At 43.8% G+C, this 14,580-nt stretch overlaps 1 protein-coding gene across 4 annotated transcripts in view; it reads left to right on the plus strand.

Moving 5' to 3' along the window:
* Positions 1 to 14,580, plus strand: part of COL12A1 (collagen type XII alpha 1 chain) — a 151,778-nt gene that overhangs the window by 76,775 nt on the left and 60,423 nt on the right. For all 4 annotated transcript variants that reach the window (XM_029047119.2, XM_029047120.1, XM_039914749.1 and 1 more), the window contains 8 exons: positions 1,433 to 1,562; positions 5,302 to 5,441; positions 5,594 to 5,726; positions 5,833 to 5,859; positions 7,304 to 7,446; positions 10,578 to 10,707; positions 12,458 to 12,597; positions 12,777 to 12,906. In XM_029047119.2, coding sequence (XP_028902952.1) covers positions 1,433 to 1,562; positions 5,302 to 5,441; positions 5,594 to 5,726; positions 5,833 to 5,859; positions 7,304 to 7,446; positions 10,578 to 10,707; positions 12,458 to 12,597; positions 12,777 to 12,906 — 973 coding nt within the window. The remainder of the gene's footprint in view (positions 1 to 1,432; positions 1,563 to 5,301; positions 5,442 to 5,593; positions 5,727 to 5,832; positions 5,860 to 7,303; positions 7,447 to 10,577; positions 10,708 to 12,457; positions 12,598 to 12,776; positions 12,907 to 14,580) is intronic.

The raw sequence follows: 14,580 nt of genomic DNA on the forward strand, positions 1-14,580 counted from the left end.
CTCTTGGCTTACGGCCCTTCATTAAGAGAGTGCTGACATCTTGGAAACTTTCAAAAACTGGATCTCCTCTTATGAGGCGTATGCTTCTAAGCTGTTCTGAAAACTGTATTTTGGGAAGATAAGACTAATGGGTCTGAGACTGAAAGTGTAGTAATCTAGTTTGGGTCCTCGAGCCCGTGATATTTGGTTTTGAGGGATTTATTCCCCGCAAAAGATGTGTATTCGTAGAGGAAACCTCATAGGATCATGGAATCTCGGAGTCGGTTGGCCTGATGAGGTCTGGTGAATATAAGGCTGGCGGATTCAGTGGGTTATATGTGCTGCTGTCGCGGATTACGCCAATGTTCCATTCTGTCTAGTAATCTGTCATTTTGAGCAGCAGCAATTAAGAAAGGCATGGCATGAAAATCCTATTTCTTCTAGTCCTCTTTTGGACATGAAAGACAGCTGCTCAGGGACGTGATGGAAGCTTGGCCAAGGCAGGTGCCTTCCACCGCTTTAATGAGCTGGCTTTACTTAGCCAAGATAAGTTGTCCAAGCCTCAGATAACATTATAGAAGAGTACTTGTGGGATCCATCACGTTATATGCCCTTCAGGTAGAATATGAGACAGGAATAGGAGAAGAGATGTCAACCATGGGCACCCAGTAGAGAACTAGCTTGGCCTAGCGGATAAAGCACAGGCCTGGGAGTTAGAAAGACCTGGGTTCTAATCCTGGCCCTGCCACTTGTCTGCTATGTGATCTTGGGCAAGTCACTTCACTTCTCTGCGCCTCTGTTCCCCCAGCTGTAAAATGAGGATTAATAATAATAATGTTGGTAGTTGTTAAGCGCTTACTATGTACAGAGCACTGTTCTAAGCGCTGGGGAAGATACAGGGTAATCAGGTTGTCCTACGGGAGGCTCACAGTCTTTAATCCCCATTTTACCGATGAGGTAACTGAGGGACCGAGAAGTTAAGTGACTTGCCCACAGTCACCCAGCTGACACGTGGCAGAGTCGGGATTCGAACTCATGACCTCTGACTCCCAAGCCCGGGCTCTTTCCACTGAGCCACGCTACTTCTCAAGACTCTAAACCTGGGACGGGGACTGAGTCCAACCTGATTAGCTTGTAGCTACCCAGCACTTAGTAGATTGCCTGGCACATAGTAAACGCTTAACAAATGTCACAGTTATGATTATTATTATTGATTACTACACCCACAGCCAAATTCAAAGGAGTTGTTCATTCCGTTATGATTCGTCAGCAGCAAAAGAACAGACTCCTGGGTGTGTGGTCTGCCAATAGCTTGTTGGTTTACTCCTGAGGAAATGACTGGGCTTTCATCCGTCCCCTAGCTGGAACTGTGATCCTTTTGCTAAGTCCGCTAGGCGTTATAATCCTAAACCCTTGGCCTTTTTAACTGATCCAGCATTCGGTGTCTTTCAAGGTTGAAGTGGATAAATCTAGGACGAGTACCCCCCTCACCGATCTCTTTTCCCAAACGCTCTACACGGTGAATGTCGTGGCGGTGTATGACGAAGGGGAATCTCCACCGATAACAGCTTATGAAACCACCCGTAAGTCGTGAAATTCTTTGATTTTAGCTATCTGCCTATGAGAAATTCTGGGGAAACTGGGAGGCAGTTGTGACCTGGTGGAAAAGGCATGGGCTGGAGTCAGAAGACCTGTGTTCTAATCCCACTTGCTGTGTGGCCTTGGGCAAGTCACTTAACTTCTCTGTGCCCCAGTTTCCTCAACTTCTCTTCTCTGTGCTTCAGTTGCCTCACTTGTAAAATGAGGATTCAATAACTGTACTCTGTCCTAGTTAGACTTTGAGCCCTATGAAGGACAGGGACTGTGTCCAACCTGATTATCTTGTTCCTACACCAGTGCTTAGGACAGTACTTGACACGTAGTATAAGCGTTTAACAAATATCAGTAAAAAGAGCAGGAAAACAATGGGGTTCTGGCCAGTGGTCGAGGCTAGTTGGGGTTCTTTCCGGGCCCCAGGTGCCCTGACTGACCCCTGGCTAGCTGCAGTTGGCCCCTGACCCCTCACGGCCCTCAGGAATTTCCACATGTTGTACAGGCCATGGGAAGCTGGGCCTCTCAGACTCTGAGCAGGAGGAGGCAGAGAAGGTGACGGGAAAGACCTAAGCTTTCTTCTTTCCTCATCTCCAGGAGTGGCGTGGGTCCCCCTGGACCTGCAAGTAGGAAATCAACTTCACTAGGAAAACTTTCCTTGGATGTCTAAACTATTCCCCACCTGGAAAACTTCTGCCCAGAGCTCTGAGTAAAGATCATAGAGTTTGGCTCATAGTTACCATTCCTATTACGTATGCACACACAATGAGATCCTTGAGAAGCAGCTTGGTCTAGTAGGAAGAAAAATGGCCTGAAAGTCAGAGGAATTCGTTCTCTTCCCAGTTCCTCTGTCTGCCTGCTGTGTGACTTTGGGTAAGTCACTTCACTTCGCTGGGCCTCAGTTTCCTCATTGGTAACATGGAGATGATATGCCTGTTCTCCCTCCCTTCTCCTCTTGCGGGTCAGGGACTATGTTCTGTAATCATCTTGTATCTTCTCTAGGGCTTAGTAGAGTGCTTGGTAAATAGTAAGGACTTAACAAATACCACAATTGTCATGATAATGTATGCAATGTCATTTCATATACACATACATATTACGTATGCATACACGTCTGCACATGTATAGCTGTAATTTGCATATTCTGCAATAAAAGACTTCTAATTGCTCTTTGGAATAGCTCTTTTGCATAATAGTCCTGGTAGTATTTACAAGTTCTCATTTCTAGATAAAGCAGGAAAATTTACCTTGGCTTATGTACTTCCTTTCATCTCCCTTTGTAGTATTTTGACTTGAATAGAGTGATTGGAGCGCATTTTTATTTATCATAGATAAGGACCTCTGTAATGATTGTTTGTTAGCCCAAGTCTGTCTGCTTCTAATCTTCACTAGGTTAGCACAAGACCCAAGCAAGTTAGCACAAGATGCTTTTCAGGTAAATAGGTTGGGAAAGAGAACCCTTCGAAAATTAAGTGTTTATCTACGTATCCCAAAGCAATCAAATTCAAAAGCTTTCATTGTCAGAATCTATTTTCTTTGTTCCAATATATTGCGCCACATTGCTAGTGGATCTGTGACTGTCTTCTCATCCGTGTTTTTAAAGTTCCCTTGGAGAGAGCCACTGACAGCAGTGTGGCTTAGTGGATAGAGCACAGGCCTGGGAGTAAGAAGGACCTGAGTTCTAATCCCAGTTCTGCCACTTGTCTGTTGCCTGAACTTGGGCAAGTCACATAACTTCGGTTACTTCATCCGTAAAATGGGGATTAACGCTGTGTCCAACTCAATTATTCATTCATTCATTCAATAGTATTTATTGAGCGCTTACTCTGTGCAGAGCACTGTACTAAGCACTTGGAATGGACAAATCGGTAACAGACAGAGACAGTCCCTGCCCCCTGACGGGCTTACAGTCTGATCGGGGGAGGCAGACAGACAAGAACAATGGCAATAAATAGAATCAAGGGGAAGAACATCTCATTAAAACGATTACCTTGTATCTATGCCAGTACAGTGCCTGGCACATAGTAAGTGCTTAACAAGTATCACAATTATTATTATTATGATTATTATTAAGGGTCACCTTCAACAAGAGCGATCCTCCTGCTACCCTCTTTCAACATGGCTCCCCGATAGGTGGTTAGGGACAAGTAGGCTACCTTTGCTATCCTTTTACCACATCTGCACTAATGTACATTCCTCTGCACACCCATCCGCTATAACGTGTATGTTTACGAGATGGATTGATGTATCTCGTCGGCTCCTATATGGCACAGAGGCAAAGAAGAGACTGACCCTGAGAAAAAGTCAAGAGGAAAGCCGTTACTTAACTTTTCTATGACTCAGTTTCCTCATCTGAAAAATGGGGTTTATCCATTTTCCTTCGCCCTTTGGCTGTGGGGTCCCATATGGGACAAGGACTGCGCACGACCTGATCATCTTATATTCCTGTGCTTAATAGAGTGCTTGGTATCCAGTAAGTGGAAACCAGAAGAAGGCTAAATTCAGTTGCAGTGATTCAGAGTGAGCTCATAGCAATCTAAATGCTTTGGGAATTAGGTTCCTGACATCATACTCTCACTCCTAAACTGTCTGTGTCTTAAAGGACACATCTGCTCGTGAGGATGGCAGCTCTTTTTCATTTTGGTCATTTGGAAGTTCATCCGGCCTTCAGTGGCTACTGTGGTTAGGACCATTTAACTAGCTTTTGGAGGCCTCTGAATTTTGAATGACGGTCATCTGGTCCTCGAGGCAGAACTTGATAGAGAAGCAATACGAAGTTCAAGTCCTCTGACAGATGTTTGCAATTATTGGAAGGAAAACTCTAGTATGTGGGAAAGTGGAACTGCTTTTAGTTGTATCTCTGGGAGTCTCAAGGATCTCTTAGCTCTGTTTCCTGAAACCTGGCTGGGGTTCAGCATAGTCTGTTTAACATTGTGGAATCTAGTGGGAAAAACTTAAGCACGGTTTTCATTACGCCATATTTTTTCCACAGTTTTCTTCATAGAGTGTAATTTCTAGGTTTGAATTCCATGCTAACTTTGAGAGAAATGGAACGGCCTGGTGTGAAAAAAGAATAGCGGTGTCGGTCTCATTGTTCTAAAACAGAAGGCTGGCAAAGAGGCAACTTTTCTACTCTACCGGGGCGAGTGATAGTGGAGGCTTGCCCTCATGACTTCAGGGATTGGCAGCCCCTGTATGTATGGATTTTTGAAGAGCAGGAGCATATGGATTCCTGCTTTTGGCCCAAGCCAGTATCTCCTTTTCAGATGTTTTAGGCTGTACACAAGTAACTTAGTTTTGAACTCTGAGAAACCCAAATTTAATGGATGCAGTTCTGAAACCTGACCCTGAACGGCTGTCCTTATTCCCAGATGAAAAACGTTGTCGGGCATACAAAACTACTTTAGTCCGATGGTCTTGTATCTACTCCAGCCTTCCGCACTGTGTTTAACACTGAGTAAGAGTTGAGCAAACAAAATCACCAACACGTCGTCATCATCATCACCATCTTCGTTACTTCACAGTCGCTTTTCTGTGACTTCATTGAGAGAAATAAAAATTCCTCCTGGACGGGGAAAGCGTATACCAACTCTGTTATATTGTACTTTCCCAAGTGCTTAGTACAGTAGTCTGAATGCAGTAAGCCTTCAATGACTATGATTGATTGTTTGATTGATTAAAAGCCTGGTTATCAGAGATAACGCATCATCTGATTTTCAAAAATCCACCTAGGACCCGTGCCAGCACCAGTCAATCTGAGGTTTATGGAGGTGACACCAACAAGTTTCCGAGGAACGTGGGATCACGGAGCTTCAGATGTCTCTCTTTACAGGATTACCTGGAAACCCTATGGAAGTTCTGACAAAATGGAGGTAAGATGACTTAAGTTCCATGGGCTACTTCCTTTGCCCGGTTGTGGAGGGAGGCCAGAGGGATTTTTTGCGAAGGATTCTCCTTTATGCATAGGCCATTCACTTCCGAGCTTACTGAGGTGTTTGATTTTGTTTCTTCCCCCTCCCTCAAGACCATTCTGAACGGGGATGAAAATAGCTTGGTTTTTGAAAACCTGAATCCGAACACCCCCTATGAAATCTCCATCACAGCCATCTATCCTGATGAGTCGGAAAGCAATGACTTAACCGGCAGTGAGCGCACAGGTAAAGCTTGGCCACCCCAGATGGGACATTCCTTTGCGAGGGATGTGCTTTAGTTGCGATGAATAAATGAGAAAAATGATCCTAAACATTTCTGTTTTCTTCCTAGCACGCTTGATCCCCCCGACCACACCAGGTAAGGATCCTGAATTTTCTGACCATGTTCCACCCCAATTCTAATCCACCCCTCCACTTTAGGCAAAACTGGTCTCATTTAAAGTGGGTGGCATTATATATTAGCTGTCATAAATGCCTTTAGATGTTGGTAAACGTTTTGGGACTTGGAATCCTGTCAAGTTTTTCTCTCATCCGTTTGCTTGTTTTCTGTATATCCTGGCCCAGATTGTTCTATAGAGTGATATGTTCAGCTTCCTTTGACTTCCTTTGCATGTTGTAGGTGGGTCTGGGAGGAATCTAGACCTATTTTTTCTTTTGTATTCTGGCCTAACTGGGGACTTTAATAATCAATCAATAGTATTTATTAAGCAATTACTATGTACAGAGCATTGTACTAAGTGCTTGGGAGAGGCCAAAACAATAGAGTTGGTTGACCTGATCCCTCCCCGTCCCCAAGGAGCTGTCCTTCTAAAGGGGGAGACAGACGTTAAAATATATTACAAATTGGGGAAATGGGATAGTGTAAAGGAGAAGCGGCATGGCTTCGTGGAAGGAGCATGGGCTTGGGAATCAGAGGTCATGGGTTCTAATCCATGGAGCTGACCCAAGGCAGCGGTAATGCAGTCATTCATTCAGTCATATTTATTGAGCGCTTATTATGCGTGGAGCACTCTACTGAGCACTCGGGAGAGTAGATTACAACAATTAACAGATGCATACGCTGCCCACATGGAGTTTACAGTTTAGAGATTACAGTCTAGATGCATAAGAAAGGGTAGATAGTCCTCTAGACTATAAGCTCGTTATGGGCAGGAAATGTGTCTGCTAAATCTGTTGTATCGTACTCTCCCAAGCGCTCAATAAATACCATCGATTGACTAATTACCACCACTACTGATGGTATTTGTTATTCATTCATTCAAAGGTATTTATTGGGCGCTTACTGTGTGCAGAGGACTATACTAAGTGCTTGGAAAGTACAATTCAGCAACAGATAGAGACAATCCCTACCCAACATGTGCTTACTTTGTGCCAGGCACTGTACTAAGCGCTGGGGTGGATACAAACAAATAAGATTGGACCCAGTCCCTGTCCCACATGGGGCTCACAGTCTCAATCTCCATTTTACAGATGAGGGAACTGAGGCCCAGGGAAGTGAAATGACTTACCCAAATTCACCCAGCAAACAAGTGGCGGAGCTGGGATTAGAACCCAAGACCTTCTAACTCCCAGGCCCTTGCTCTATCCACTAGGCCATGCTCCCTTTCTTCACCCTCCATCCCCAGCCCCACAGCACTTGTGCATGTATCCGTCTCCCCCTTTAGACTGCAAACTCGTCGTGGGCAGGGAACACGTCTGTTACGTTGTTAATTGGTTGATGGATGGGGGAAGTGAGTGCTCTGGCAAGGCAGGCCTCTCGGAGGAGACGTGATTTGAGTAGCACTTTCATTCCGTCCTTTTAGCTCCCCGAAGCGGACCGCGAAACCTCCAGGTGTACAATGCTACGTCCAACAGCTTGACCGTCAAGTGGGATCCCGCCAGCGGCCGGGTGCAGAGATACAGAATCACCTATCAGCCCTCATCCGGAGAGGGCAATGAGCAGACGGTAATCTGCTGGGCGGCACCTCTTCTCTCGCACCACACTCTCTCTCTTATGAAACGCTCCCTGCTCTGAAAGATGTAGATGTACAATAGATTTTTAGGAGTCCCATATCTGGCCATTGAGAATAGAAGCAGCTTGACCTAGCAGAAAGAACACATGCCCAGGGGTCAGAGGATTCGGATCCTAATCCCGGATCCACCACTTATCTGCTGTATGACCTTGGACAAGTCACTTCACTTCTCTGTGCTTCAGTTAGCTCATCTGGAAAATGAGGATTTTAGTACAGTGCCCGGCACATAGTAAGTGCTTAAATACTGTAGAAAAAAAAGAAGGCACAAAGTTAGAAGAAAACGACACTCCTGAATTCAGTAGAACAAAAATCTCAGAAAAATTCAGAAAAAATCCATAAACATTTGATATTTTGTATGTTATTCGTTCAGTGCTTACTATGTTCCAAGCACTGCATTAACCTCTTAACCACATGACGAACCAGGTTGGACACAGTCCGTGTCCCACATGGGTCTCAAGGAATCCCCATCTTACAGATGAGGTAACTGAGGCACAGAGAAGTTAAGTGACCTGCCCAAAATCACACCGCAGGGAAGTGGCAGAGCTGGGATTAGAACCCAGGTCCTCTGACTCCCAGATCCCTGATCTTTACACTAGACTATGCTGCTTCCTTTCTATTGAGATTATAATTATGTGAATCGGAGAAGCCAAAGAGTAGCCCCCACATTTTCTTCGGAAGATTCCTAAGTCTGTGCAATAAGAAGTGCACAAGGACAGAGAGATTTGGTTAAAATCTCAGCAGCAAATCAGTGAATTTTTTCCTGGTTTGTGCTGGAGGTCGTGTTTGACTGTTTTCACCATCCATAGTACGTCTTCCGGAATGAAGGACAATTTTCACTTATCTAACTTGTTCTTCATGTGAAAGCAGAGAAACTCACTGTGGGAACGTCACTGAAACCATTTATGAAGAAAGTGAAATTTCGGGAGGGAATTTCTAGGGAAAGCCTTAGAAGAAAAAAAGATGATTTCACTGTGCCACATTAATACCAGTAGTGTGATGACGTAGAAAATGAGGGGAAGTTTCATGCAAGGAGAATGGGATAGTCAAAGAGGAAATTGGAAACGAGTGATTCAGTCTTATTGTGGAGAATAAATTTGAATAAGGGAATTCAGTGAGTAAGGGAGTAGAAATGGTGGTGAGAGGGGAGGTCCAGAGTTTAACAGGGCTCAAAATGGTAAGGGAAGAAATGATTTTAGTAATCAAAACAGGCACAGGCTAATTTATAGCAAATGACTGAACAACGGACAGTTTTTTCTGAGAGAAAAAAGAAAGATCTCCCGAAAGGCCACGTATGAGGGGAAAGATAGTTAAGATGGAGTTTTCAGGAGGTAAGAGGATGAATTTAAATGTCAGCAGCGAACAAAAAGCCAGCTAAATCAAATGACAGTTGTAGTTTAAATTGAATTTCTTAATTTGTAGAAACTCCTCTAATGTTAGTCCTTGATCACATCCAGGATTTCTGCAATTCAAATTTTTCTTAAAATGGCCTGCCGCAACATTAGTGATTTGCTTTTTTAATGACCCTCACATCTGGAAATGATTAAAAAATAGCTTGAAATATGCAGCATAGTTCAATTAATCTTGGGGAAAGATGGTTTCAATATTTCATTGAGGATTACTCTGAAATGTAGAGCACTTGAGCAGATAGGTGCTAAGTTAAAAACATCTGGCCTGTAATAAAACATCCAGATGTCCAAAAGCTTACCCATTAAGAACTTCTCTATTTTCCTGTGACTTCACTACTGTGGCACCAACCTTGGAATTTAGTAAACCATTAATAAATGGACAGATTTTTCTTTCAACAGCAAGATAAGTTAAAAGCTTGTTAAGCAGTGACCAAAACAATTAATCTCTCATAATTAGAGTTTGAGACTTCATTTCTCAGGGCTGGTCTCATTGAACTTTCTGTTCAATTTTGGCTTCGATTTGAACTAGTTAGTGAAGAGTCCCCAGTTCTGTAGGATGATCTTTCCTGGAAGATCCTTTGAGCTTTTTCTGAACGCTTTTATTATGTTCCCAAACTCAGTAAGAAAATGGGGAAAAATCGAACCAATATGTAAGAAGGATTTTCTAGACTGTGAGCCCGTTGTTGGGTAGGGATTTTCTCTATTTGGTGCTGAACTGTACTTTCCAAGTGCTTAGAACAGTGCTCTGCACACAGTAAGCGCTCAATAAATATGATTGAATGATTGAATGAAGTCTCCCATGATTGTCATCCTCCCTAGTGAGTGGAAGGAGCACAGGTTTGGGAGTCGGAAGTCATGGGTTCTAATCCTGGCTCCGCCACTTATCAGCTGTGTGACTTACGGCAAGTCACTTAATTTCTCTGTGCCTCATTTACCTCACCAGTAAAATGGAGATTAATATTGTGAGCCTCGCACGGGGCCAACCTGATGACCTTGTATCTACCCCAGTTCTTAGAACTGTGTGTGCTTGGCGTGTAGTAAGCGCTTAACAAATACCATCATTATTATTATTATTTTTTAATGATAATTAAGTCTCCAGATACTTTGATGTCTTGAAATTCAGGAAAGAAGAGGTTCTTTTTCATTAGAAGAGAAATGTGCTACCATGTAGGAAACCGAAATGCTTCATCTTCCTATTTGAGGTGCATATGGGAAGCCAACTTGGCTCAGTGGAAAGAGCCTGGGCTTGGGAGTCATAGGTCATGGGTTCGAATCCGGCTCCACCGCTTGTCAGCTGTGTGACTTTGGACAAGTCACTTAACTTCCCTGTGCCTCAGTTACCTCATCTGTAAAAGGGGGATTAAAACTGTGAGCCCAACGTGGGACAACCTGATCACCTTGTATCCCCCAGCACTTAGAATAGTGCTTTGCACATAGTAAGCGCTTAACAAATACCACCATTATTACTATTATTATTATATCGCACAGGTTCGTATAGATGGCAGATCACTTCCAGAGGGTGTTCTTCCAGCAATTTCAGAAATCCTAATGTAACCCAACGTTCACACTGGCACCTTCCAAGCCGGTCATAATCCTGACCCATCTGAACGTGTGGGACGGAATAAGACATTAAACCCCGCTGTCTTGTTTCCCCCCAGACCACAGTAGGAGGAAGATTGAACAGCGTGCTACTGCAGAGACTGAGACCTGACACCCCATACACCATTACCGTCTCATCCTTGTATCCAGATGGCGAAGGAGGCCGTATGACGGGCAGGGGCAAGACCAGTAAGTGTCTGTAATTTATTTATTAGAGCTGTAATTTATTTAATAGAGTTGTATTTTTTTTATTTAAATGAAGTTCTGTCTCCCCATCTAGACTGTAAGCTCAGTGTGGGCAGGGAATGTGTCTGTTTATTGTTATATTGTACTCTCCCAAGTGTTCAGTAGAGTGCTTTGCACACTCTAAGTGTTCAGTAAATACGAATGAATGAATGAGTAGTAAGTGAAAGCAGTTTTCTATGACTCCTTCACTGGATAAACACCACAATACAGGGATGACATGGCTTCTATGCCTTGGTCAGAGCTGGTTTGACCTAATCGTCGGACCCAACTCCATAAAAGAGCTCTATCCACCCATTCAGGCAAGAGGGATTCAATGAAGAACATTCCATTAAGCTTCTGATTTATAGTTGCATATTTTTTTCATTAATTTTAAGCTCAGTTATTAAAAGGAAACATTTTGAGTGGTGTTGGATATTCTACTGAGTGGTTGTTTGTGGCCATCAGACTGTTTTATTGAACAGAAAGGGATTTTCCCCCAGTAAAAGTCAAGGATTAAGGGTTTTTTCTTTTTTTTTTTCCGTGGGTCATTGGCAAAGTGGATGTAAGAACCTAGCTACCCAAGGCATATGGTTCCTATGTTGATTTATTAGCAGGATAAAATGGAAAACATACCCTATAAGACCTGTATAACAGTTACAGAGTTTTCTAGTTTTCTCATGACTTGCTGCTTTCTTTGCCTCTCTCCTTCACCTTCTGCAGCTTCTCCCCCATTCCTTCTCTCCCTCTCCATTCCTCGATATTTCTCTGTCTCCCTCTCTTGCCCTTGAGCACTCACCATCTTGTTTCCTACATGGATTCTCTGCTAGTCCTCCTGCTTTAAATTATTAAATTATTAGCACCTAAATTATTTGAACTGATACGCTTTCTCTCAGTCTCTGAGCTTCCCTGTCCTTTCCCCGCTTCCTTCTTTCTGTTTTTCCATATTCCTAGCCCACTCACATATTTCCCCCGACCCCTTAATTCTCATTTCTCTGACCCTGGCCAGCCCAATCACCTTCCGACTCTGGTACCTGAAGAAGACCCAGGTCTTAGTGTTTTTTGCTTTCCCAGTGATAATAATAAATGGTGGCATTTCCTAAGTGCTTACTATGAGCCTAATACTATAGTGAACTCTGAGGGAGAATCAAGATAAACAGTTAGGACACAGACCCCATCCCACCTGGGGATCATGATCTAAGTCAGAGAGAGAGCGGGCATTGAAGCCCCATTTTACATATGAGGAATCTGAGGCACAGAATAAGTGACTTTGCTGTGGTCAAATGGTGGAGCCAGGATTAGAACTCAGGTCCTTAGACCTCCAGCCCCATACTCTTTCTACTGGGCCATGCTGCTTCCCAGAGTTCCCTAACTATGAACTCCACCCTTTTCAGGCAGGGAATGTGCCTGTTCATTGATTTATTGTACTCTTCCAAGTGTTAAGTACAGGGCTCTGCATACAGGAAACCCTTGATAAATATGATTGACTGACTGACTGACTGTCTGAATCGCTCAAGCCCTGCCAGCGCCTGGAATCAGAGTGCCTCTTCTGCCTCTGAGCTTTGATTCTGTCTGGCTCCACTATTTTGCAACCCTCTGTCACTCCATGCCCTTCACCCCAGGCCCCCGGAGGCTATTTCCCGGTCGGACAGCCTGCGGACTCTTGCCCCCGCAGCTGCCGATTTCAGAAACCTGATCAAAAACCTCTGCGTTTCAGAACCCCTCAACACCGTCAAGAACCTGCGAGTGTACGACCCTTCCACCAGCACTCTGAACGTGCGTTGGGACCATGCCGAGGGCAGTCCTCGTCAGTACAAAGTGTTCTACTCCCCCACCTCAGGCGGCCAGGAGGAATCGGTAATTGCTCTTTGGAAAAATATCCAGCTGCTTTAAACACGACGGGAATCTACCGTTGGTTTTCCAAAGTATCTGGGGGTTGGAGGGAAGGGAGAGAGAGATGGAGAAACCAGCACAGTTCAGCGTCGGACGGAAGACCCTTGATGTTTCCTTCATGTTGTGTTCCTTGTCATCAACAGACGACCGCTCCAGGAAACACAAACTACCTCGTGCTTAGGAACTTACAGCCGGACACGCAGTACACCGTCACGGTGGTCCCCACCTATCCCGAAGGGGACGGGGCACGGACGTCAGACACTGGAAGGACATGTAAGTAGGGAATCTGTTGTTTCTAAAGCTGTCCATCTGTTTAGAATTTAGGTAGGGGGTCAACAATCCTCCCAAGGCTATATCTTATTTATTCCATTTCATCTCCGTGGTTCCGATTTCCTTTCTCTCGTCTAACCTGGAAGGTGTGTGGAAAAATAAATCAAAATGTGCGTCGTCCTTTTATGTAAGTATGAAAGACTCCCTAATTGCTTTATTCGGCATAAGGGTGGATCCACACTACTCTGCGTGTAGAGGCATCTATTCAGGACAGAACTGAGAAAGGTTTTACAAGGTACAAGCAGAAGAATACACGAATTTTGAACAGAGAGAGTGACTGGGTGTTGCCTTTTGCCAGTGTAGATGCTGAAGTGAAAGAATTTTAGGTTCATTTGGAGGAACTTCCTGAATCCCATCTTGTCTCTGCAATGCAGAGAAATTCATTTTTTAAATGATATTTGTTAAATGCTTACTATCTGCAAGTGCTGTACTAAGTGTTGGAGTAGATCCAAGATAATTAGGTTGGACACAGTCGCTTTCCCAAATGGAGTTCACATTTTAAGTAGGAGGGAGAAGAGGTGTACTAAGTGTTGGAGTAGATCCAAGATAATTAGGTTGGACACAGTCGCTTTCCCAAATGGAGTTCACATTTTAAGTAGGAGGGAGAAGAGGTATAGAATCCCCGTTTTACAGATGAGGAAACTGAGACACAGAGAAGTAAAGTGACTTGTCCAAGATCACACTGTTGATAAATGGCGGAGCTGGGATTAGAATCCAGGTCATCTGACACCCAGACCTGTGTTCTTCCCACTAAGCCACACTGTTATCTTTGAGGTAAACTTTTTCACGGTTCATATGTATGCATTGATTGATATGAATATGTGTGCATATTTATGTGTATGTATATACACACGGATGTATTAATCAATCAGTGGAATTTATTGAGCTCTTACTGTGTGTACTGCACTGGGTGTACTGAGCATCTAAGTACAATACATTAGAGTTAGTAGCAGTCCTTTATTTTCAAAAATGAAGTTGCTGGTGGTGAAATGGCAATCATTTTAGTTTAGTAAGTTTAGTTAAGAAGCAATGCTAATCCACACTGACTCAGTTGAAGCTTGAATCAATCAGTACTATTCATTGAGAACTTACTATGTGCAGAACACTGTACTAATCTCTTGGGTGAATATGTTACGGTGGAGTTGGTAGACATGATCCCAGCCCTCAAGGAGTTAAGCTACCCCCTACTTCCCTTTGCCATTCACGGTGTCATCGCTGCGCTAATGATGATGATAATAACGATAACAACAGTAGTATTTGCTAAGCGCTTACTATGTACTGAGCACTGCGGTAGATCCAAGATAAGCAGGAGATAGAAGATAATCATTAAGTTTGCTCAGACAATAAGAGTACTGTCAATGGCACAACTGTCTTTCCTCACCCTGAGACAAGAATGCCGCTGGTATGAATGATAGGCTTTCAGGGAAGGAGAAAGACTTATTATTCTGCCAACAGGAAATGTGCATAAATTGCCTTTGTGGTAGCCACGGTGGCTTGTTCTGAGCCATCCACTCCCTCTTGTCTGATTCCCCAGTGACCTACCACCCACACTGAGAGATGACTAGCTGGGATAGATGTCCTGGTTGAGTTGTCAGTCATCATTCGGATATACGGAGG

Source organism: Ornithorhynchus anatinus, chromosome 19 (genome assembly GCF_004115215.2).
Source record: "Ornithorhynchus anatinus isolate Pmale09 chromosome 19, mOrnAna1.pri.v4, whole genome shotgun sequence".
NCBI classification, from domain to species: domain Eukaryota; kingdom Metazoa; phylum Chordata; class Mammalia; order Monotremata; family Ornithorhynchidae; genus Ornithorhynchus; species Ornithorhynchus anatinus.